The sequence below is a fragment of the Vicia villosa genome, linkage group LG7 (genome assembly GCF_029867415.1).
Source record: "Vicia villosa cultivar HV-30 ecotype Madison, WI linkage group LG7, Vvil1.0, whole genome shotgun sequence".
In the NCBI taxonomy this organism is placed as follows: domain Eukaryota; kingdom Viridiplantae; phylum Streptophyta; class Magnoliopsida; order Fabales; family Fabaceae; genus Vicia; species Vicia villosa.
Window position 1 is genome coordinate 54,974,502 of NC_081186.1, and position 23,404 is coordinate 54,997,905.

Here is a 23,404-nt window from a genome sequence, read left to right on the forward strand (position 1 = left end):
GGATCTGAGGCTAGAGCGATCTGATGGCTGGTGTTGAGGGCTCACCATAGGCGTTCATTGACTATGCACGCTAGATCTGTAAACAAAGAAAATCAACAAAATTATACGCAAGAGGCAGGGTTCGAACCCGTGCCCTTGCATATAGGAGTCTTAAGGACGCATCACTTCTCCGCTGGGCCAGTTGTCAATCGCTGTTAACAATACAATCATCACACAAAATATATGAAACCCAGTTAGTTCAGAATTTTAAATGACCCGCGCACTAGTCATCTTCCTCGTGAAGAAAAACTGCACTTTTGGGCTACGATTTTTAAACGTTGCCATAGACCTCCCATGTTGAAATCTGCAAATAATCATGGATAAACGCAACACAATAACCCAGATTCACTATAATCAACCTTCTAAACCCAATGGAAACCTTAGTTTCGGTTAATTTTCCCTCTAATTAAAAATCCTAACTCAAAGCTCAAATAACCTAACAATGTTGAACCGTTCTAATCACAACGAAAATCAAATTAAACGCACAGAAACAATCTAAACATCAAGCCGAAAACGAATGCCTAACCAAAATCCATTTATGATGCACGATGATACGTAATCGAAACAAAAAAAAATTCGGCAAACCGTGAGTGTGAATGAAGATGATCCCGTGCGTTTCAGTTGATTGTGATGATTCCAATAGCTTCAGAATACGCCTGGGAATTGTTCCTTATGCGTAGAATCGCTTGAATCCACCTAGATCCTTGGCTGTAATCTCACTTTTTTTCACGGTTTTTTGACTTTTTAGAATAGGATTCTCCAGCCTGCAAAAATCGTCCCCCCGTCCCCTCGCTATCCAGAAGGCTTGTGAATATATATTAGAAAGGTTTAGGTTAACAGATTTGGAGAGAAATTATATTATTCCAATGATTGAGATTTGATTAGAACTTGATTGAAATTGGTCATCCAAATTGGTTCAATTTTTTTCTCCATGATTTTTCACGCTGTAGATGCCCTTCATTATTGATTTAAATTTAATTAAAGTCTCAATAAATCAAATACATGGCCTTTTATCATTAATTTATGATTTTATTTGATTTAATTGGTATTTAAATGAATAAATCCATAATAAATAAAATAAAAATCAAAAAAATAAATATGGATTGATAGAGAATTATATTTCCTTGAGGATAGACTTTGGTTGGAGAACTTCTAACGAACCAAGTAGGAGATACGACCAATCACAGTTGGGTTGACTTTCTCCTAATCTAGTGACTCGGACACTTGTTGATTTTTGATCTTTCTTTGATGAACCATGATCAATTCTTGATCAAATGGTGAATGATACTTCCATATGAGGATCTTCACAAAAAATTAGGAGTTTTGACTTTACTTTGACCTACAGTTGACTTTTAGGTTAACCCAGTCGACTGTTGATTTTCTGAACATTTGAGTGACCAATCCTTTAAGCCGAGACTTGATACTTGTCATAGAGGTAATGTGAGATATCTTGAGCCATATGGGATGCCTTGGAGCCATTGATTCACTGATTTTCCTTTGAATAAGCCAAACCCTAGTTTTAGAGCCTTGTATAGGAGAATGTGTCTAGGAGCTTTGTGTATTGATTTGGATTTGTATAAGAGAAATAGTATGGGCAAATTTTGGGGTATGACACCATTGCTCCTCAGAAACAGACATAAGACAAGTCGCCTTCTGCTTCTCAAGATCAGAAAGATCAATCTTATAAATGTTGTTCTTTCTCTTGCCTGTAAATAGGATTGAGCCATCCTTCTGACTTACAGCCTTGCAAGACTTTTGATTGAAGATTATATCATAACCATTGTCACTTAATTGACTTATGGACAATAAGTTATGCGTTAATCTTTCTACAAGAAGTACATTAGTTATGGAAGGAGAGTTACCAAGACTTATGGTTCCAGAACCAATGATTTTGCCCTTCTGATCTCCTCCAAACTTGACTTCTCCACCTGGCTTAAGCACCAGGTCTTGGAATGTAGACCTTCTTCCCGTCATGTGTCGCGAGCACCCAGAGTCCAGGTACCATGACATTTTGCTTTTTATCCTCTTTGCCGCCAAGGATATCTGCAACAGAAATTATCTTCTCCTTAGGTACCCACAATTTCTTGGGTCCTTTCTTGTTAGTTCTCCTCAAGCTCTGATTGAACTTGGGTTTAGCAGAATATTTAACAGGAGGAACAACATGATATTCTTTAGGTTTGTCAGCATGATATTTCTTAGGATGTGTCACATGCTTCTTGGTGTGAACAGTGTTAAACTTCTGTGCATGTGAAGTGAGCCTAATATCATGAGCATGGCCATATTTGAGCTGATCATACAATGGCTTGTATGTGATCTTCAGATCATCAACAGGTTCAAATTTATGTGAGGTATCACCCTCATAGCCAAAACCAAACATTCTGTTTCCAGAAACACCATATATCATAGAAGCAAGATGACTTCTGCCAATACTTCTAGATAAGAACTTTCTGAAGCTCGAGTCATATTCTTTCAGAATATGATTCATGCTAGGAATGGATTTTTCTGTTTCAGAAGGAGATCCACTATCTTTGGATAGATTTAAAACTTTTTCCTTCAGTTCAAAATTTTCCAATTCCAGCTTCTTAGTTTCAAATTCAAACTGCTTTTTCAGCTTTTTGTATTTGATACTAAGATGAGCCTTGAGTTCCAGAAGTTCTGTTAAACTGGAAACTAACTCTTCTCTAGATAGTTCAGAAAATACCTCTTCAGAATTTGATTCTGATGTAGATTCTGATCCATCATCTTCTGTAGCCATCAGCGCGAAGTTGGCTTGCTCTTCTTCAGAGTCTGATTCTGATTCCGATTCAGAATCATCCCATGTTGCCATAAGACCTTTCTTCTTATGAAACTTCTTCTTGGGATTCTCCTTCTGAAGTTTTGGACACTCGTTCTTGTAATGTCCAGGCTCATTGCACTCATAGCAGACAGCCTTCTTCTTGTCAGATCTTCTGTCACCGGAAGATTCTCCTCGTTCAAATCTCTTTGAACTTCTGAAGCCTCTGAACTTCCTTTGCTTGCTCTTCCAGAGTTGGTTTACCCTTCTGGAGATCATGGACAGTTCATCTTCTTCTTCAGATTCTGATTCTTCAAGATCTTCTTCTCTAGCCTGAAAAGCGTTAGTGCATTTTTTAACATTAGATTTTAATGCAATAGACTTACCTTTCTTCTGAGGCTCGTTTGCATCCAGCTCTATTTCATGGCTTCTCAAGGCACTGATAAGCTCTTCCAACGAAACTTCATTCAGATTCTTGGCAATCTTGAATGTAGTCACCATTGGACCCCATCTTCTGGGTAAGCTTCTGATAATCTTCTTTACATGATCAACCTTGGTGTAGCCTTTATCCAGAACTCTTAATCCAGCAGTTAGCGTTTGAAATCTTGAGAACATCTTCTCAATGTTTTCATCATCCTCCATCTTGAAGGCTTCATATTGCTGGATTAGAGCAAGAGCTTTAGTCTCCTTGACTTGAGCATTTCCCTCATGGGTCATTTTCAATGACTCATATATATCATGGGCAGTTTCCCTGTTAGATATCTTCTCATACTCAGCATGAGAGATAGCATTCAGCAAAACAGTCCTACATTTATGATGATTCTTGAAAAGCTTCTTCTGATCATCATCCATTTCTTGCCTTGTAAGCCTTACGCCACTGGCTTTCACTGGATGTTTGTAACCATCCATCAGAAGATCCCATAATTCACCATCTAGACCAAGAAAGTAACTTTCCAGTTTATCTTTCCAGTATTCAAAGTTTTCACCATCAAATACTGGTGGTCTAGTATAACCATTGTTACCATTGTATTGCTCAACAGAGCCAGATGTAGATGCAAATGTATTTGTTGGAATTTCACCAGCCATCTTTTACTGAAGCGTTTTTCTCTTCCTGAATCTTTTCTAAACACGGTTAAGTGCTTGCACCTTAGAACCGGCGCTCTGATGCCAATTGAAGGATAGAAAAACACTTAGAAAGGGGGGGGGTTTGAATAAGTGTAGTCTAAAAACTTGAACGATAAAAACAATTTGCACAGTTATTTTTATCCTGGTTCGTTGTTAACTAAACTACTCCAGTCCACCCCCACGGAGTGATTTACCTCACCTGAGGATTTAATCCACTAATCGCAACAGATTACAATGGTTTTCCACTTAGCCCACTGTTGCACCCCAAAATTTGCCCTCTTTATACGTGCTATAAGTTATGAATGACGTTTATTTCGTCGCTTAAAAGTCAGAAAAATAATAAAGAGTTCCATCGTACATGGTGTCTACAATCGTTAATTCAATTGAGATTCGTGGGATTTCATGGTGAAATGTTCTTATGTGCTTCAATTCTTATCTTCATCAAAGAAGCCCTCAAGGCGTTAAGGGTATGTTAATGTCGTTTGTTGACGGAGTATTTTTGTGAAGACAAGATATGTTACATGGGGATTCATTATAATTAAGGCACCATTGTCTTTCAAATTGATGAGTGGTTTGAAGTATTAGTCACTTGCAGGCTGATAATTAAAGACGAGTTTTCATCTAAAGATTTGGATCCATTGGTGATTTCTCGAGGCCATGAGTTCAAGATTGTTCAGGATGTCAAGATTTGATGCCCACAAGGATTTATTGGCATTCACTTTACAGGGTTGAGGCACACATGTTCATTCATCAAAAGGATTCATTCAAGTATTGATGCGATTTCATTCAAATTCGCTGAGACATTCATTCGTTCAAGTTCTACACGTCTTTGTTTCAATCATCATTCAAAATTCCAAATTCAAGTGTTCAAGATTGGATCAATACAAAATAGTTACAATTCTAGGTTCACAAAATCCATTTTTACCATTACATGTTCAAGAGTCCAAAGTTCATACAAAGTTTGTTTACAAAAATTACGCAAAACAGTTTGTACAAATTGTATCAGAATGTCCAGAATTCAATTTCCACCTTAACATTTTACCAACAAATAAGACTCTACGAATTAAAACATGCTTCCAAAGCAATTCTCCAACTTAAACTACCGGCCCTGCAGCATAACTGAAAGGAACAGCTCAAAAAATGATATGATTCTAACCGAACCGGGTCGCATCTCCAAGCTAAACCAGACCTGAAACAAAGGGGAAAATCGATTTAGCTCAATCAACATCTTATGGAAAAAGGTGGCAGAACCAAGTAAACCAAAAAAGAGGAGGCTCAAAAGAATTCCTAACGGAATCGATAACAAAAATGAGAAGAAGATACGTAACAGAAAAAGAATCAGAAAACTGAATCGTAACAAACTTATCTCTCTCTCTCTGAATTCACGATAGAACCATTCAATTCACCACCAATGATCTTTCTCTGAACCGTTCTTCATCATCAATCAATCTTCATCATCTTAGAACCTTGATTCACCAACCTTCAACCATAATGGTATCACGTTCTTCATCTTCATCGCTCTTCAACAATCTCCATAACCTTCAATCATCACAAAAAAACCACGATCATCACCTTGAATCTCAGAACCAAATCATTTCATGAAAAACAAACCGAACTCAGCTTCCTTGCAATTCTTCTCCATCGCTTCAATCAACCTGCAAAATCACCACGCATCTTCGTCACGCTTCTTCACGAACTCTACGCATCTGTGATATCTACATCGCAACAACTTCAATCAACTTTCAACAACAATGTTCATCATCATCATCACGCATCCAAATTCAGAATGAAGACCAAATGAAGAAAGAAGAAGAACGCAAAGAATGGAGAGACATCCGTACCTGAGGATTCGAAGCATATTATTTGGATTGCTTGTCGTTACGATTGAATTGAAGGTGCATCGGAACAAAGTTGAATTGAATCGGAGAAGTGAGGAGATGAGATGATGACGCTAATGGAACGAAGAAGAGAACTGAGAGGTGATGGATGAGATCGAAAGAGAGGAGGTTCACCGCGCCGTTCTTGATCGAAGAGGACCACCGCGCCGTTCATCCGAGTTCTAGAGAGAGAATCTGAGACGAAGAGAGTGAGGCGAGGTGAGAAGGTGTTGTTCTCCGGTGGTGCTCCGAGAGGTGATCGGAGATGAGCTTTACTCCGGTGCCGCCGCGAGTTCACATGAGGAAGAGGACTCGTTCAAAGGAAAACTCCAATGGTCACAACAAGTTAACCCTAATCCCTCTTTCAATTTTTACTTTGACTTAAGTCTTGTTTACTGTTATTAATTAGGATTAAGGTGTATGTAAATCTGATAATCAAATGCTAATAATCTGAATAAAAATCTGGTTAATAAAATCTGATTAACTTGTGATGGATCAATTCATATCCCTTGGGCCTTAGACGAGAATCCCAGGCGCACCCCTTTCTTTTTTTTTAGAATCATAGCAAAAAACAAGCTGCTGGGCCTCACATCACATTCCCTTGGGCCCTGCGCCTGATTTCCTCCCTACAACACTATTTTCAACATCATACCCCTGTGTGCATTAGTTCATATTAGATTTAGTTTTGTTTTTTTATCTAGTTTGTTTTCTATAATTGTTAGAATAACAAAAACATGAATCAATAGTTTTGCTAGACTTTTGCATGATAAAAATGAATAAAAATCATGTATTCTTTTCTAGTTAGAATTAGATTTTTGTTTTCGATATTTGTTTTAGATGATAAAAATACAAAAACATGTAATATTTTCTTTGTTAGATTTTAAATGCTTTTGTTACATAGTTTTGTTCTATTATTTTCTAGATGATAATGCCATGAAAATCAATTGATTTGTTAGACTTTTGTATGATAAAAAATGAATAAAAAACATGTTCTCTTGTTAGAATTTTAATGCTTTGTTATATTGTTTAGTTTTATTTCTTTGATAAAAGACCATGAAAAATATTATGTTTGATTAGACTTCTCGCATTGATAAAAAGAGACAATAAAAACATGTAATCTTTTGCTTGTTAGACTTTAATTGTTTTCTTACATAGTTAGTTCTAATTCTTAGAGGAAATGTCATAAAAAAAACATTTAATCTTGTTAGATTTTATTTTAGAATTTTACTTAGAATTTAATTGCTATTATTTTCTATGGTGGTGCGCGTTCGCCTTGTTATTTCTGATTTGGTTGTTGAGATGTGCGAGGTACTTCAAGAGAGCTTTCGATTGCTATTCGACTTGCTTCGTGTTCCACTTTATTTGTGGGACACGATTTCGCTTCTGGTGCGATTGTTTTGCATTGTTTTCCACTTTATTTGTGGGACACGAACCTATTTCCGATGCCAGTCATCTGATCTCTCATTCATTGAGATGTATATTCCTGCATTGTCTGGCTTGTGTTCTCTTGCAGGTTGCTTATGTGGTTATGCTCGACGTGTGCCACATGTCCCTTGTGCTCTATTTTCACGACGACGCTTTCTGACTTGCTTTGCTTGATGATGGCTTACGCGAAGTACTTCGGACTTCTCTGCTTACGCTTGCTAGCTCATTGCGGATTTGCTATCCGTTTGGTATTGTCTCCTTGTCCCTTTTACCGCTTTTCGCATCATCCTTTAACATGAGAAGTAGGACCTAGACATGCATCTGGCCAAGCCCTCGAAAGAGGCTCTGTTTTTGTTGGTGTGTTTACATTTGTGCTTTGCGGCAGGGAGTCACGGTGTAATAAGTCCTATAAGGCACTCCGTTAAGTCCTCATGGAAGGCACGCGGAAAGGGTTAGCAATCAACCCCCGCCTAGTCTCATCGAGTCTGTTCAGTATGCGCACGCTACGCGTGGCTCGCTTCTGAACCAGCACAAGATCTTGTTATCGAGTATGTCAGGAAAAGGGTTCATGTAGCCGGACTCCCGCCTTTCCTATAGCTCGCGTCGCTCGACGTGGATGCTCGGTGTACGCACGCACCGTTTTCCTTTACGATCCGTGACGGCTTGGTTGCTGAGAGGGGTCCGCCCTCTTGTCTATGGCCCGATCATTTTCGCGAGGTCTAATGCTTGGTTGACTTGGGTTGAGCTGCTCCCCTTGGCTATGGCGGGACCGCTTTTCTACCATTCGGTCAGTACCGTTGGTTTGTTTGCTTCACGAGCGGATGCTCGTTTGTGTGATATTATTGTGTGCTTCCCCTTTTTTCTCGTAGGTTGCTAGTTTAGCTTAGACTTGTACCCTTTGTATGATAACATTAGGTAGCAAGCTTTCCCCCTTGGCTTAGGTCTTCCTCATGCATTCTTTAAAACACAAACCACACTCTTTGATTTTCTTTTCTTAAGAGCTTGTTATTTCCGCTCCATTCCCAGCATAAGTCTCCAAAGGTCGAGCAGCGGAGTGTGAATGTAACTCGTTCACCTAAAAAATACAAAACAAACAAAAACTAGTTAGCCGAGCTACGGTAGCTCTGATTCTGCAAAACAGATACGTAGGCAGCGGGGTAGGGCCCGTGCGAGCATAATCCTTTCTTTTCCCTACATTCTGCATTCATTTTAGTCCAGATTAGCTTAGATTTGTTACACACCCATAGGTTTAGACACAGGCGTGGATACCATCGAGTACGATGGGCGCGAGGGGTGCTAATACCTTCCCCTCGCGTAACCGACTCCCTTACCCTTTTTCTCTGGTCGTGAGACCGTTGTGTTGTTTTGTGGTTTGCTGGCATTCCCTTCCTTTTCAGGATAAATATGTTAGTGGCGACTCTGTTAATTTTCGCGGTAGCGACACCCACGACTAAGTCTTCTAGAGTATCCTGATCACAACCTGATCACTCTAGGAACAAATGCTTAGACAAAAGCTAAGACTTTCTTAGAGTATCCTGACCACCACGTGATCACTGTAATTACAACTGCTTAGACACAAGCTAAGACTTCCTAGAGTATCCTGATCAACACTTGATCACTCTAGTTACTTTCAAATTAATGTAATCAATTCTAAGAGTATTACAATTGCTTCTGAAAAGCTATAATCACAACAGTGATATTTCTCTTAACGTTTAAGTTTAATCTCACTAATATATTACAACAGCAATGTAGTGAGCTTTGATGAAGATGAAGTTTCTGAGCTTTGAGTTGAACAGCGTTTCAGCAAGTTTTTCAGAATAAGTTCGTTCAGAATTGGTAACCTTGCTTCTCATCAGAACTTCATATTTATAGGCACTTGAGAAGATGACCGTTGGGAGCATTTAATGCTTTGCGTATTCCGTACAGCATTGCATTTAATGTTTCACGCTTTTGTCAACTACCTCGAGCCTTGTTCACGCTGTGTCTATTGACGTTGCCTTTAATAGCTTCCAACGTTCCTTTTGTCAGTCAGCGTAGCCTGCCACCTGTACTTTCTTCTGATCTGATGTTTGTGTATACAACGTTTGAATATCATCAGAGTCAAACAGCTTGGTGCATAGCATCTTCTTGTCTTCTGACCTTGAAGTGCTTCTGAGCGTGATACCATGAGAACTTCAGTGCTTCTGCTTCTGATCTCAAGTTCTTCTGATGCTTCCATAGACCCATGTTCTGATTCTGCTTTGACCATCTTCTGATGTCTTGCCAGACCATGTTCTGATGTTGCATGCTGAACCTTCTGAGTCAAAGCTTCTGAGCGCTGATTTGTGCATACTCTTTATATATTTCCTGAAAGGGAAATTGCAATGTATTAGAGTACCACATTATCTCGCACAAAATTCATATCCTTGTTATCATCAAAACTAAGAATATTGATCAGAACAAATCTTGTTCTAACAACATCAATTTAAAGGAAGAAGCTCAAGCTATGTAGTTAGTTACATGTATTTGGATTTATTATATTATTATATAAATTAGTAGCTCAGATGTAAACTATGTTTGTTGAATAATGATTTTAATAAATCATGATTTGCACCATTGGGGCAAAAAAAGTGAAAGCAGAATCCAATCAAATTAGAGAATATTACAAAAGAGGAAATGCATAAGGGTAATCTAATCTATGTTCATTAACAAAAGATATTGTTATTTATTCATGGAATATGATTGTTAACAATTTCCAGCTTCCAGTTCATGTTTAGGTATTATCAAAGTATATGCATGTATACCTCATATAAATGTATCCAAACAAAGAAAAGAAAACACCACCATAAAAAATGTAGATTTTCAACTTTATAACACTATAGCACTATTATATGCCACATCTTTATCATGTAGTTAATTTCCCCTCTTTTCCAAACAGGTTCGAATATTGAGGAAGAAGTATCTATCACTTGACATAGATGTATCTCTGCCTATAATCTTGTTTGTCACTTCTTTTCTGTCATACTAAATGCATATTTTCTTCATGGTTGTAAACTCATAATAATATCAAAATTTTCACATTATGAATTCCTGAATTTTTTTAGTCCTTTACATTTTACACATTGTAAATGTTCTCACTATTTGTCCAATGACAGAGACAACGCTAGTGATATTTTATTTACTTCTTTTTACTTAAGCAATTTTAGCTTTTTACTTTTTATATAGGATCTTGACCAAAACAAAACTTTCTATTTTATTTTCCTGTCCAATTATTGTATTCATGGAGGTGATGAAATGCTTATGTTAGAAATTTCTAGTATGCACAATAGTGATAATATTAGTTTTTTAGTGACTGATACATATCCAATTTTGATTGAAGGTTGATGGTGGATTAGGGCCTTTAACCTTAGACGCAGTTGCATCAGCAGGAGCGAATTTCATTGACGCTGGAAGTTCAGCATTTGGAGTACCTGAATCGGCTCAAGTTATATACCTACAGAGGAATTCTTTAGAGAAAGCATAGTAAACAAAGTAAAGATATGTCATATTTATATTGTGGTTATATGTCGCAACTTCGCATAATCAATATGCTTGGAAGGTTGGTATATACATAACTACACACTTGTAGCTTTTGTGTTCTCACTTCTTTCTGACAACATTCTAAGATAGAGGTTCTCAACAGTTGACATACTAATGTCAGCACTACATCAACGTTTTCCTCTCGATGATTCTCGGATGCCCATATGGATAACATACTTTAAGAAAATACTTGTTGAAGAAGGTTACACAATTCTAAATCTCATTCATATATTCCGACTTATTGAGTGATTATCTAATTTTTCATGTTTAAGTTCTAAGATCAGCTTTAGCTTTCTATTTATTTGATAAAATATCAAACGTCGCAATATTCAGTTTATGTAAGTTCCCAAACCCGTCGTGAACAAGAATGACGGTTGGTACGACACTTTTGGCAATCGTCGCTAAATAGCCTGGGAACACACGTTTCACCGATGGTACTGCAATTGTCGTATATTGCAAATTACGGCGGTTTTAACCGTCGTAACTTGCAAAAATAATCGTCGCATTCAGTCAATTTTTTTGTGGTGTATATATAGTTTATTTGTCTTGAGTAATGAGGAATAAGACAAGGGTGTTAATGGTGAGGAAAAGAAGGGTGAAGATGTTATGAATGGGTAAAAGAAAGATAACTTCTTATTTTATAAATTTATAATTTTAATAATTTAATTGATTTACAAAAATAAAAAATAAAAAATAAATTAAATGATTTAACAAAGCTTACGTAATTTTAATAATTTATAGAGATTTGTTTTTCTTGGATTTTTGTTTAAATTCTAATGGTTACTTCTTCCTTGTTGCACTTTACATGTCATTAAGTCTTAGAATAGGTGGGGACGCATGTTAGAAAATCAGAAGTTCTTGTAACAACATCTTTTTTGGGGGTGCTTAACTACTTAGAGAGATGCATATGATCTTGCCAAGTTAGTTGAAAGTGTGTTGACATCTCTGTCCAAGATGATTTTGGTCATGGAAGAGCTCGTATTAAGGAGGAAGATAAAATGATGATGCTAACATCAGACAATGCCTATACAAGTTTGCAAGCGGTCATTTTACACAAGATGTGAAAGTGTTGGGGGTCATCTAGAGTGTACCCCTATAATGGAGTTACAATGAATTTTTTGGAGGCGAAACACCTATATAGGCCACCTTCCTCCATGTCGATCACCTTTATTCTTGAAACTCCCCTGGTGGCTAAAATTGAAATAATTCGCAGGTGCATTATATTTTTCTCCAAAGAGGCATTGTGTGGTAGAGATGGTTTGTCAGTCGATAACATGTTAGAAAATTTATGTGAAGAAGGTATTGTTATGGCAAGATATATTTTATTTGCAATCACTCTAGCAATTATGGCTAGGGAGAAGATGCCTTATGAGATTTGTAGTGTCTGTAGCTTCTGCACCATCGACACTATTATCGAATCCTGGGGGTGGGATGCACTCAATTTTGTAGGTTTTATTTGGAGGCGGCAACCATCTAAGGTTGTTGTGAAATGAGTCGGTAAAGATGTGCCACTACAATATCTCAATGACTTCCAATTTGAGCTTGGCGTATCGGGTGGTGTTGATGCCATTTTGCACAGTTGTAACATGTTTTTGAGCAAGAGACATGTAGATGGTTTTTTTGGCTATGCTCACACTAGATTTCTAAAATGATTTTAACATGATAGACAATCAACCCTACTATGTAAGGTGAGAATGATATGTCCATCTATTTCTTTATGGGTTTTCCCAATTATGTTACTAAAGGCTGGAGGTTTTCCCGTAAGACAAGTAGCTCTCAAAACTGCTTCAAATAAAGTAGTCAAACATGAAAAGTATGCTTGCACAATCAACAAGCTTGCATTTGACACTTTTTTTTATTTCCTAGTACCAGAAACAATAAATCTCTTACATCGAGTCTAAATACTCATACATATAATGTTGTATCTCCTATGACTATGAACATAATTTTTTATTACCTTTTAGTTTTTAGTGACCGTTAGGGGTGGGAATAGACTGGGCCGGGTTAGGCTTTGCCAAGCCTGAGCCTGGCCTGTCAAAAATTTCAAAGTCGAAGTCTGGCCTGTGGCCTATCAAAGACTTATTTTTAGGCCTAAGTATGGCCTTTTCGAATGCCTGTTTGGCCTAAGATCCTACATAAAAGCCTATTTTATTTGAGTATTTGTATATAAGAAATTTAACTAATGTTTAAATAGACTAACAAATTAAAAAATCAACAAGACTAAATGCTTATTTGCGTTGACTTATTCAAGTTTACCTATTAACTTAAATCTTTTGATACTATTTATTTGAGAGAACTTAAGAAAATAACTTATGACATTGTTCATAAAGTTTTTGCAGTTAATATTCATCAGTTCATCAAAATGACCTAGCTTAATTTTTTTAATTTTAATTTAAAGTATTAATACAATATTATAATAATAATTAAATTATTCATATATATATATATATATATATATATATATATATATATATATATATATATATATATATATATATATATATAAATAGGTCAGCCTACTAGGCTTAAAAAGTTTTTTATGCTCTGTGACTTAATCTTTTAGCTAAATAGACTTTTAAAAAACTTAGTCCTAATCTATTTAAAAAGAAAGTCTGACCAGAGCTGAGCCTGTATAAGGTCGACTGTAGGCCTAGTCGGCCTAACCTATTCCCACTCTTAGTGACTGTAGTCTAACTTCCATAAACATCATAAAATAAAAAATATTATTAATTAATAAAATTTTGAATATTAATTAATGATATTATTTTATTTTATGATATTTATGGAAATCTGTCTACTGCGACTAAAAACTAAAGAGAAAAAGGGATATGCACTGACAGTGTAAAATATTTTTACACTGTCAACCAATCACAACCATGTATCCAATTAAAACACAATTTTAATTTAAAAAAACTAATATGACATGGAAATTGTAAAGATTTTGATTGGTTGTATGTGTAAAATTAGTTTACACTGTCAGTGCACTACCTTTAAACTCAAAACTAAAAGGTAATAAAAAAATCTAAACATTTGTTTAATTATGAGAGAACCGAAATTTTATCAAAAATTAGAATAAAAGTTTAAAATTCTAACAACTTCAAGCACAATTGCCACATGAATTCTAAATCCATTGGCGATCATCAACGAACAAGACAATCGGTTACGCGACAGAACCGACGAATGATTGCCGCATCAGCTCGATATGCAACATGACTGATCACTGCAAAGCCAAAGCTTATCTAAATTATCTTCATACCAAATTCAACGAACCCTTACCATACTCTCCTTTATCTCTTCATTATTTTATACACTACTTGGGTGTTCCCTTTAAGGTTAGGTAGCTTCAAACAACAACCGCATTCAATGATTAAATTGCAAATTAATGTTACCCGCCATATCCGATTCTGACACCACTAATATATATATATATAAAAAGAGGGTTATATTTACTCCAACAGTAAATTATTATAACTTACTCTAAATCTAAACCATTGATTCTTTTCAATTTAGTGGTTAAAAATAATAAGTAATTAAATATGGGGAGAGAAAACTATTACTTATTATTTTTAACCACTAGATTGAAAAGAATCAATGGTCTAGATTTGGAGTAAGTTATAATAACTTACTCCTGCAGTAAATATAACCCTCGTATATATATATATATATATATATATATATATATATATATATATATATATATATATATATATATATATATATATATATATATATATATATATATATATATATATATATATATATATATATATATATATATATATATATATATATTCTTTCTGACTATTATTATAAACAAATATTATTTTTTAGGTTAATTGAATAATGAATGTATTTGCTCTTTTATGTATATCAAATACATTCATTACTCAATAAATTTAAAAAGTGAATATTTGTTTATAATTCAGGCCGAAATATAAAGAAGAGTTTGTTTGTGTGTAGGGCTGTTTTTGGACCTTTTGATCCGAGAACTGAACTGAAAATCGGATCGGTAGAAGCGGACCAATAGACCGGCCGAAATGTTACTTGATTTGGGAATTGATAATTTTTTTATTCGATACCAAAAATGGATATTATATTGGATATTTATTGAATACTTTTGTCTCGAAGTAACGGTCTGGTTTTGGTAAAAAAAATAGTTCATCAATATTTCGGTCCGATCTAAATTTATTCGATTATTATTTCAATCCGATTCTCGGAATAACAAATATCCCGACCGGACCGGACCGATTACAATCCTATTTGTGTGTGAGAGAGTGAGATTTGGGAAGTTGGGAAAAGACGGAATATGGAGAGAAAATAAAGTGGCCAAAATGAAACAGCTTTTCATGCTTTCCAATAGCCGTATTTGATTTTCATTCTATCCTTACCGTTCATGTCCCCCCACTAGTTTCTTGCCTGCCACTCCTCTTCTTCTTTCTTTTTTACTTTTTATTAAATTTTCACACACAAGAATCAAAATCACTTGCTTCCCAAGCCAACACATCACCGTTCAAATATTTCCTAATTTTTTATATTTTTTAAATATATGTGTGCATACAATTGCAAAAATTAATTCTTAGAGAAAAAAGTTATTCTAAAGAGAAGTAACCAACATAAGAAAACCTAAGAAAGTATTTATTTTCATATAATTTATTTTTAATATATTTTGTTTCATAGCCGGAAACAATTGATATTTTATAGTGCTTCTTACCATCAATATATTATTTTAAAATTTATTTTTAATAATATTTTTAATACAAAAAACAATTGATATTTTATAGAGAATTCAAAAATTTATACATACCAAATTATATCTTTTAAATTAATACTATTATTTTTAAAATGATTGATTTTGTTATCTAAAAACGATAGCAAAGCAATTTGTTATTTATTTGATTTTTATTTTATATATAAATTACATTTTTAAGAGAATTTAACATTAATTTATACTTATAGTTGAATTTGAATTAAAACTTTTAGTTAAGTGAAAAGAGATTTTTTAAATTTTGTTTGGATTGATAAAATCAAATGGAGTAAAATAGAATGAGATAGAATGTAATGATATCATGTTGTTTGAGTATTTAAAATTGGATGTAACGGAGCGGATTGAAGTAGTATGAATTGAATTTCATTTCATTACCTACTAACATATTCGTTCCTTTCTAATTTAGACGTAATGAACAATTTAATTTTATTCTATCCTAAAATTTTTAAATAATAAAATAAAATCTTCATTTCAATATAGGAGTACTTTATTCTACTCTACTTCATTCCATTCCACTATATTCCAAACATAGCCTTAATATCTCATAGTATTTTTTATTAAATTCTATATCAATTCAAGCACGCTATGGGCTGTCAACACTTTCTTATGTCCTAATTTCTACAATCACCGATCCAAAATTCAACATCAAACACTAACACTAATAATGGGCCCTACAAATATCTCCGTACTAAGGGCAGGACTTCACATGACATAAGAGAGTAAACAACTTAACATTCATTTTTACACGTAACTATCCAAATCTCATTCATTTCTATTCTATCTCCAAATTTTCCATTTCCACACTCTATAAATACCTCTCCTCACCTAAACAAGCACACACATTATACTCTCCACATTCACACTCAAAAGTTATTCTTTCCTTCTTTGCGTTCCTCAAGCACATGAGTGTTGGTGAAGAAACAACACGAAAACATCATCAACAAAACAATGGAGAGCCAGGATCATCTTTCACCATCCCACGTGGACGTATCTCGACCGTCCCTCGGTTTCCCCTTAGGCACTGCACTTCTCTTGATCATCATTTTTAGCTTGAGTGGCATCCTCTCTTGTTGTTACCATTGGGATAAACTCCGTTCCCTCCGTCAATCTTTCTCAGATTCCGATCCTCAAATTGATTCAACCAATAAATCTAAACTTCACTCCACCGTAAGTATTCAATAAGCATTTCAATTTTCACACTAATTTCAATTTTAATCTATAAAGCACAGACACCAGAAATTCGACTCTGACATCAGTAATAATTTAATAAAAAATAATAAATAAAAATTAATCACAAATGTCAGAGTCGGTTTTGATATAATGGTTGTAAAGTGAAGTAATTGTTAGAAATTTTGTGACATTTAGAATTGAGGTACTAATGTTTTTTTTTTGTATTTGTCGGTGCATGGATTGAATAGGAAGAGAAGCAAAACAGAGGAGAAAGCTATTCGGTGATGATGCCGGGAGATGATGTGCCAAGATTCATAGCGATGCCGTGTCCGTGTCAGCCTTCGCGGCCGGAAAATATTGTTGTGACGGTTGTGAAACCGCCACCACCCATGAAGCCACCGCGATTAGCTATTCCTATGTATTTGTAAATAGTTAGGTAGATGGTCAATTAGTGGATTTTGATGCCATTCCATTTAATTTAATCCTTGTGTTTTTTTGTATGTAATTATTTAAGAGCTATAAATGGTTTATAAATTTTTATTATTGAAGTAAAATTTCAATTTGTTTTCCTCTTCCTTATCTTGGTTTGAAGGATGAGTAGATTTGCCAAAAGTGTGATATTTTCCTTAGAATAATACTATTTTAAAATCAACATTTAACACCCATCGCCATTATATAAAGTATAAAAATATAGAAAAGTGATTTCTATGAATGAAGATGCAAGTGTCATCCAATCCAATCCATCGAAAATATATCATTCAGTCATATCATCTATATTATTTAAAAATAATATTTCAGTAAAATTTGATAGCATACATAATCCTGATTGATTGATTACAATGTCAGTTATCCATTTTATCTTAATAAAAAAATAAAATAATGATTTTAAAATTTGATAGCATACATAATCCTGATTGATTGATTACAATGTCAGTTATCCATTTTATCTTAATAAAAAAATAAAATAATGATAAATTAGCCAAATACATTTATGCTTTATATATTTTGTTATGATCCTTTTCATTTTTTTAATTAATAGGTTATGCTAACTTAGACACATATTAAGTTTGTGTTAAAAAATAAAAATAAAAATAATTAATAAATTAATACAAATTTTAAAAAAGAAATCTACATTTATATCTTAATTAGTGCCCTTTGAAAAATGTAGGTAAAAACCTTAGGCTTCTAAACCAAACTAAAGAAAATAATAACTTAAATAAGTTTAATGAATGTATAAAACTAATTTACAAAACATTTCTAATTTTTTGAAGCAGTATCTTATATTCTAGAATATTTAGATCAAAACAAAGTTGTACATTTTATGTCCTTGAAAAAAAAACATTTCTCCTCTTTAATTAATGAATTTTTTTGCCACATAAGCAAAAACTTTTTTTGTTTTTTGCGGATTTAACAAAACTATTTTAATTTTAAAAAAAAAATACAATCAAAACTATTTTAATTTTAAAAAAAAAATACAATCATTTTTTGTTTTGCTTCGCATAATATAATGACACATCTATCTATAATATAAGAAAATAAACTGTTCTGAATTTCACCAAAATACCCTTTAATTTGCAAAAATTGTCTTTTACTAATTTTTTACAATGATATACTATTTTCAGTGGGCCAACAACAATTACTTTTAGAGAAGCGTGCTCTTCTGCAGACCAACCAAACACGCCACCCCTCCCCTGTCATTTTCAATTTTCTACCCTTCCCACACAATCCTTCTTCTTCTCTCTTCATTTCCTCTTTCTTTTTTTTATCTCTTCTGCTACCTTTGATTTCAAAACCCTATTTTTCTCTCTTCACTTCTTCCTTCTGCATTTCTTCTTCTCTAAAGAAATCAAAGAACGATGAACGGGTACCAATCGGAATAGGGGATACGGCGGCAGATCTGGCGTTTTCAGCGATTTTACGGCGGTAGATCTGGCGTTTTCAGCGATTTTACGGCGGTGTCTGGTTTCGCGATGGTGGATCTGTCCTAAAGCTCCAAAAATTTTGCACATATTTTATGTATATATTAATTGGTATTTTATATGTGCAGATTTTAGGGTTTCTATCTATTCGTATATTTGCACATTTTAGGTGTGAAATTTTGTCAATCGGAAACACTTGGAAGTGGAAAATTAATGGAAGTTTCATCTTCTTCCCAACCTATGAAGAAGAGTCGTAGAGGACCAAGGTCAAGAAGTTCATAGTATAGAGGAGTTACTTTTTTTTACTGAAGAACAGGTCGATGGGAATCTCATATGTGGTATTAATTGTTATTTCTGGTTTCATTTTCATAATTCCATAAAAGTGTAAACCTTCCTAATGAAATTGATTTTTTTTTGTCTTTCAATAATTGCAGGGATTGTGAAAAACAAGTGTATCTGGGTATGTGAAAAAGTTAATTATTATTTGTTTTCGGTTTGGAACAATTTTTTGTTGTTGGATATGATATGATTCAGGTAGTTCACAAACAGTCTATAAGTTTCAAAAGTAATGATATGAAAGAATATGGTATTAACTACGAAATGAATCCTTCTACTGTTACGGAATGAATCCTACATTAATATACTTGTCCTCCTGTTCTCACTTTAATTTATTGGGTATGTATAATCTAAACTTCTCTATTAAAACAGGTTGTTGAAGTGCCTAATTGTAGCTGGGAAGATATCGGTGGTCTCGAAAATGTTAAGAGGGAACTCTAAGAGGTGAGTGAAGCTCTTACATAATGACATTGATATGTTTACTTTTATCTGCGTCTGAACATTTTTGTTGTTCTTTTTTGCAGACTGTTCAATATCCAGTGGAACACCCTGAAAAGTTTGAGAAATTTGGCACGTCGCCTTCAAAGGGAATTCTTTTCTATGGTCCTCCTGGTTGTGGTAAAACACTTTTGGTAAAAGCTATTGCCAATGAATGCCAGGCAAACTTCATCAGTATCAAAGGTCCTGAGATGCTCACAATGTGGTTTGGAGAAAGTGAGGCAAATGTGAGGGAAATTTTTGACAAGGCCCGTGGTTCTGCTCCATGTGTCCTATTCTTTGACGAGCTTGACTTCATTGTAACTCAGGTTGGTACCAGTCCGGGTCACTAAGCTTTGATTTAGACTTCGGGAAAATTTATTGTCAAACTTTTAAACTCTTCATTCATTTCAACTATTTCAAATAGAGAACATTAACCATGGTTACTTAACCTCTGCTTTTCTTTATCCTGCAGAGAGGTAGTAGTGTATGAGATGCTGAGGGTGCAGCTAACAGGGTTTTGAACCAGCTGCTAACAGAAATGGATGGGATGTCAGCAAAGAAAACTGTGTTCATCATTGGTGCTACTAACCGACCTGACATTATAGATCCAGCTCTTCTGCGTCCAGGGCGTCTAGACCAGTTGATTTATATCCCTCTCACAGATGAAGATTCCCGTCGTCAGATATTTAAAGCTTGCTTGAGAAAATCCCCCATCTCAAAAGATATCGATATTAGAGCTCTTGCAAAGTACACCCAAAGCTTTAGTGGTGCTGATATTACTGAGATTTGCCAGCGTGCATGCAAGTATGCCATTAGAGAGAATATTGAAAAGGTACAGTTTTGAGCTTCTCCAGGTGATGTCTGGTTTTCTATTCAATGAAACCGTGAGTTATGAAAAAACTGTAATAGTAACAGTGAGTGTTTAGAATTTTTTATAAAGCATTTGTTTACAAATTTGATACTTGAAACTTTCTAATGAAGGGAGCAACTGACCAGAAACTTTCTAATGGAGAACTCGCCAACAAGATCGAGAAGAGTATTGAAAGTGATAATGTAAACAGGGAAGAAAATGTGACTGGATGTTGCCAGGGTGTTAATGGGGTTTGTTGTTGCAGTTTTTCAAGTCCTGCACAAAACAACAAGACTAAAGAGAGAAAAATCAGCTAGAATTAGCCCTACATTGAAGGAGAGTGATGTTCTCACAGTTGTTGGTGTGCTTGAAGATGTGGCGGCTGTTGTTGTGGCTTACAAACATTACAGAAGGTCGGGATGAATTAAGCTATAATAATGTCTTCTAACATAAGGTGGTGCCATCCTACACAATTCAACTACACGTTTCCTTTATATTTTCGCAACTGATTTTGATGCCTTTTTTGTGTTTAGATCTGTTCCGATAACCTACATATGTGATGTTGGTATCTCTTAATCATTTGGTCATCTTTTTAACATCCATGTCTATTTCTTTTAATGGAATTGGGATCTTATGCAAAGTGATTTTTGAGTAGTATAGCAACCATTGATTTAGAGTTTTTGCATGTTTTTCAGGATGGTCCACATCGGCAGAAGCCGAAAAAGAACAATGCACTCGAGGCTTCTGAAAGTATGAGAAGTAAAAAGGTACGTTGTTAGGTTTGCTGTGTTGAGTACGTGTGAACAACAACAATTTGTATTTTTTTCGCTATTCTTATGTTGGATTATTGTTGTCATGTTGCAGATATCTGCTAGATGGGATCCAGTTGAAGCATGTCGGCCTTTAATAGACGAAGCACCGTGGCCTTTAATAGATGGGATACAGTCGAAGCATGTTAACGCGAATTTCGATTTGATGTCAGAATCACAGTTTGCCCCTTTTTAGTCTCAAAAAGATCACAATGCCGCAATGATTTTGGCTAACTCGCTATGAATCCAAATAGCATGTACTGTTTACTTCAGTTTTTCTATAAAGGTGGGATACATAACTTTCCTAACGTGTGCCAGATTATCTTCAAACACCAGAGGAGAGCAGTTCGGTCGGAAGTGAGTATGAAGATGATAAAGGCATGGAGAAAGATTTTAGTGTGGATGCATTTCATGGTCACCCTATGATTCCAGATGAGGATATTTCTTTTGCTAATTCAGCTTAAATTCCAAATGATAAGGTGGATTTAACAGAAAGCAGCGGTCAGCTAACGTTGGTTGAAGATTCTGGACCAGGTGCTACAAAAGATATATCTGACAGGCATGAATTGCAGGTTGATGTTACTAATGCTGTTTTTGATAATGAGATTAACTTTCTGCTTCTTCTTCTGAAACGATTGATTTTTTAAATGATCACAATCAAGTAAAGATGGTTGCTGGAGCAGTTGACTCACCCTCTCAAACGAAGATGGTTAATGTAAAAAGAGGCCTTATTGATACCGCACCTCCATTTGAATCTGTGAAGGAAGTTGTTTCTAAGTTTGAAGGAATTATTGATTGGAAGGATCATAGAATCCAGACTGTGGAGGTATATTTGTCTGCATTTTTTTTCGTGTGATCATCATTTTCAATTTACATTCTTCACATTTCTTGCATGAAGTTTATACAATATCTATTAGAAAATAGGTAAGAGGCAAATGTTGTTATGGGGGAGAAAAAGAAGACCAATTGTCTTCACTTTAGTATCAAGTTGGTTATTAGTGGTAATTGCTGTAGTTTTTCTACAACTGCAATACTAATAGGTTAAGAGGATTGCTTTGGTGACTGTTTGCATGTTGGTATGTTGATAATAATTATTGTATAAACTTATTATGAGGCATGCGTGCATATAGCATAAAAGAGACGAAGTCCATGAAGCACGAAGTCCATCACCAACTAGAACACACTCGCCAAACGCAATAAAGCGTTTAAGGAATCCCAAAACGCCTCAACAAAACTATTGGACTTAAAAAAAAGAAGCTGATGATGTAGCAACATTCTTCACGCGACAATCGACGCCTAATCTCCCAGCTTCGATGTCTCCAGCTATGGCATAAACATCGCTTGGCTCTCTATTATTGCTCACTGCAACAGACACAAGACATGTATCATTTAGTGCCATTAATTTATCGTAGATGCCATTAATTTCACATTTTTTTTGTGTGGTTTGATTTCAGTTTTTGTTTTCCGGTGTTGATTGCTTTTCTGAAAGTGTAGACATCAAGATCTTCTATTAAGGATCTGTGATAATTATTTGTAAAGTTTTCTTTGGATATACTTCATGATTTTGATAATTGATTCATGTATCTAATCCGTTTTGCATAGTTAGGTCTTGATATCTAAGTCTTGATACAATGGACATGGACAGAGAACAATTACAGGATACCAAAACTAAAAACTCTCCTTGTCTTTATATTTTTTTTATTTGTCACTGTAAAATATATATGTACATGTATCATTTAGTGTTTAGTACACGTAATGCATGTTGGTTTGCAGTCTGAATTTGGAGATATTGGAGATGAGTGTCTGGATATATTGAGATATTGGAGATGAGTGCTTCTGCGGAGTGAACTACTTAACATGGTTTAAAGGAGATGTAGATAGTCATCTTTGGGTCGTTGAGTTGTATATTTTGTTGCTATGCTAAGATTTGAATATTTCAAAATCATTCCTTCTGTTTCTATGCAAGTTTGTGCTTAGATTTTCATATTATTTATTATTGTTATTTTAATATTATTAGTAATTAGTAATTTAGATTTGGCTATTTGGTAAGGTTCATTAACGAATAATAAACATGTGGCAAGAGCAGTACAAGCTATTTGGAGGGATATTATAGGTTCTCACAGCTTTGTTAATTAACCTTGACTATTCAATTTCATGTTTCAAAAATATTAGTTTTTTTTTAATAAAAATAATAGAAATCAATTTATTATCTCTTTTAATAATTAATCATAATTACTATTTATAATTTTAAAAGATAATCTAATTTAGAAATAAAAAC

General features: G+C 34.7%; 1 protein-coding gene and 1 long non-coding RNA gene across 5 annotated transcripts; both read left to right on the forward strand.

Annotated features, from left to right (window-relative positions):
- The first annotated feature begins 16,387 nt into the window (after positions 1-16,387).
- Positions 16,388-17,272, forward strand: LOC131617230 (uncharacterized protein At5g65660-like). Its single transcript, XM_058888569.1, has 2 exons — positions 16,388-16,729; positions 16,981-17,272. The coding sequence occupies exons 1-2, from the start codon at positions 16,511-16,513 to the stop codon at positions 17,158-17,160; spliced, it is 399 nt and encodes a 132-aa protein (XP_058744552.1). The 5' UTR covers positions 16,388-16,510; the 3' UTR covers positions 17,161-17,272.
- Positions 17,273-18,393: 1,121 nt separating this feature from the next.
- LOC131620591 (uncharacterized) lies at positions 18,394-23,071 on the forward strand. 4 transcript variants are annotated; one of them, XR_009289186.1, is made up of 9 exons: positions 18,394-18,989; positions 19,086-19,111; positions 19,360-19,431; positions 19,512-19,793; positions 19,940-20,299; positions 20,449-20,771; positions 21,013-21,084; positions 21,182-21,952; positions 22,257-23,071. It is a non-coding gene; the product is annotated as an uncharacterized LOC131620591 (long non-coding RNA). The 4 variants fall into 4 exon arrangements; XR_009289187.1 differs by having other exon boundaries at positions 18,395-18,989; positions 21,182-21,698; positions 21,789-23,071; XR_009289185.1 differs by having other exon boundaries at positions 18,396-18,989; positions 21,182-21,698; positions 21,794-23,071.
- Positions 23,072-23,404: the final 333 nt, after the last annotated feature.

Bases quoted from the DNA above. Each gene is read 5' to 3' on its own strand.
- LOC131617230 (XM_058888569.1), top strand. From the start codon at position 16,511: ATGGAGAGCCAGGATCATCTTTCACCATCCCACGTGGACGTATCTCGA. The intron at 16,730-16,980 runs GTAAGTATTCAA...TGGATTGAATAG, and splicing joins AATCTAAACTTCACTCCACC to GAAGAGAAGCAAAACAGAGG.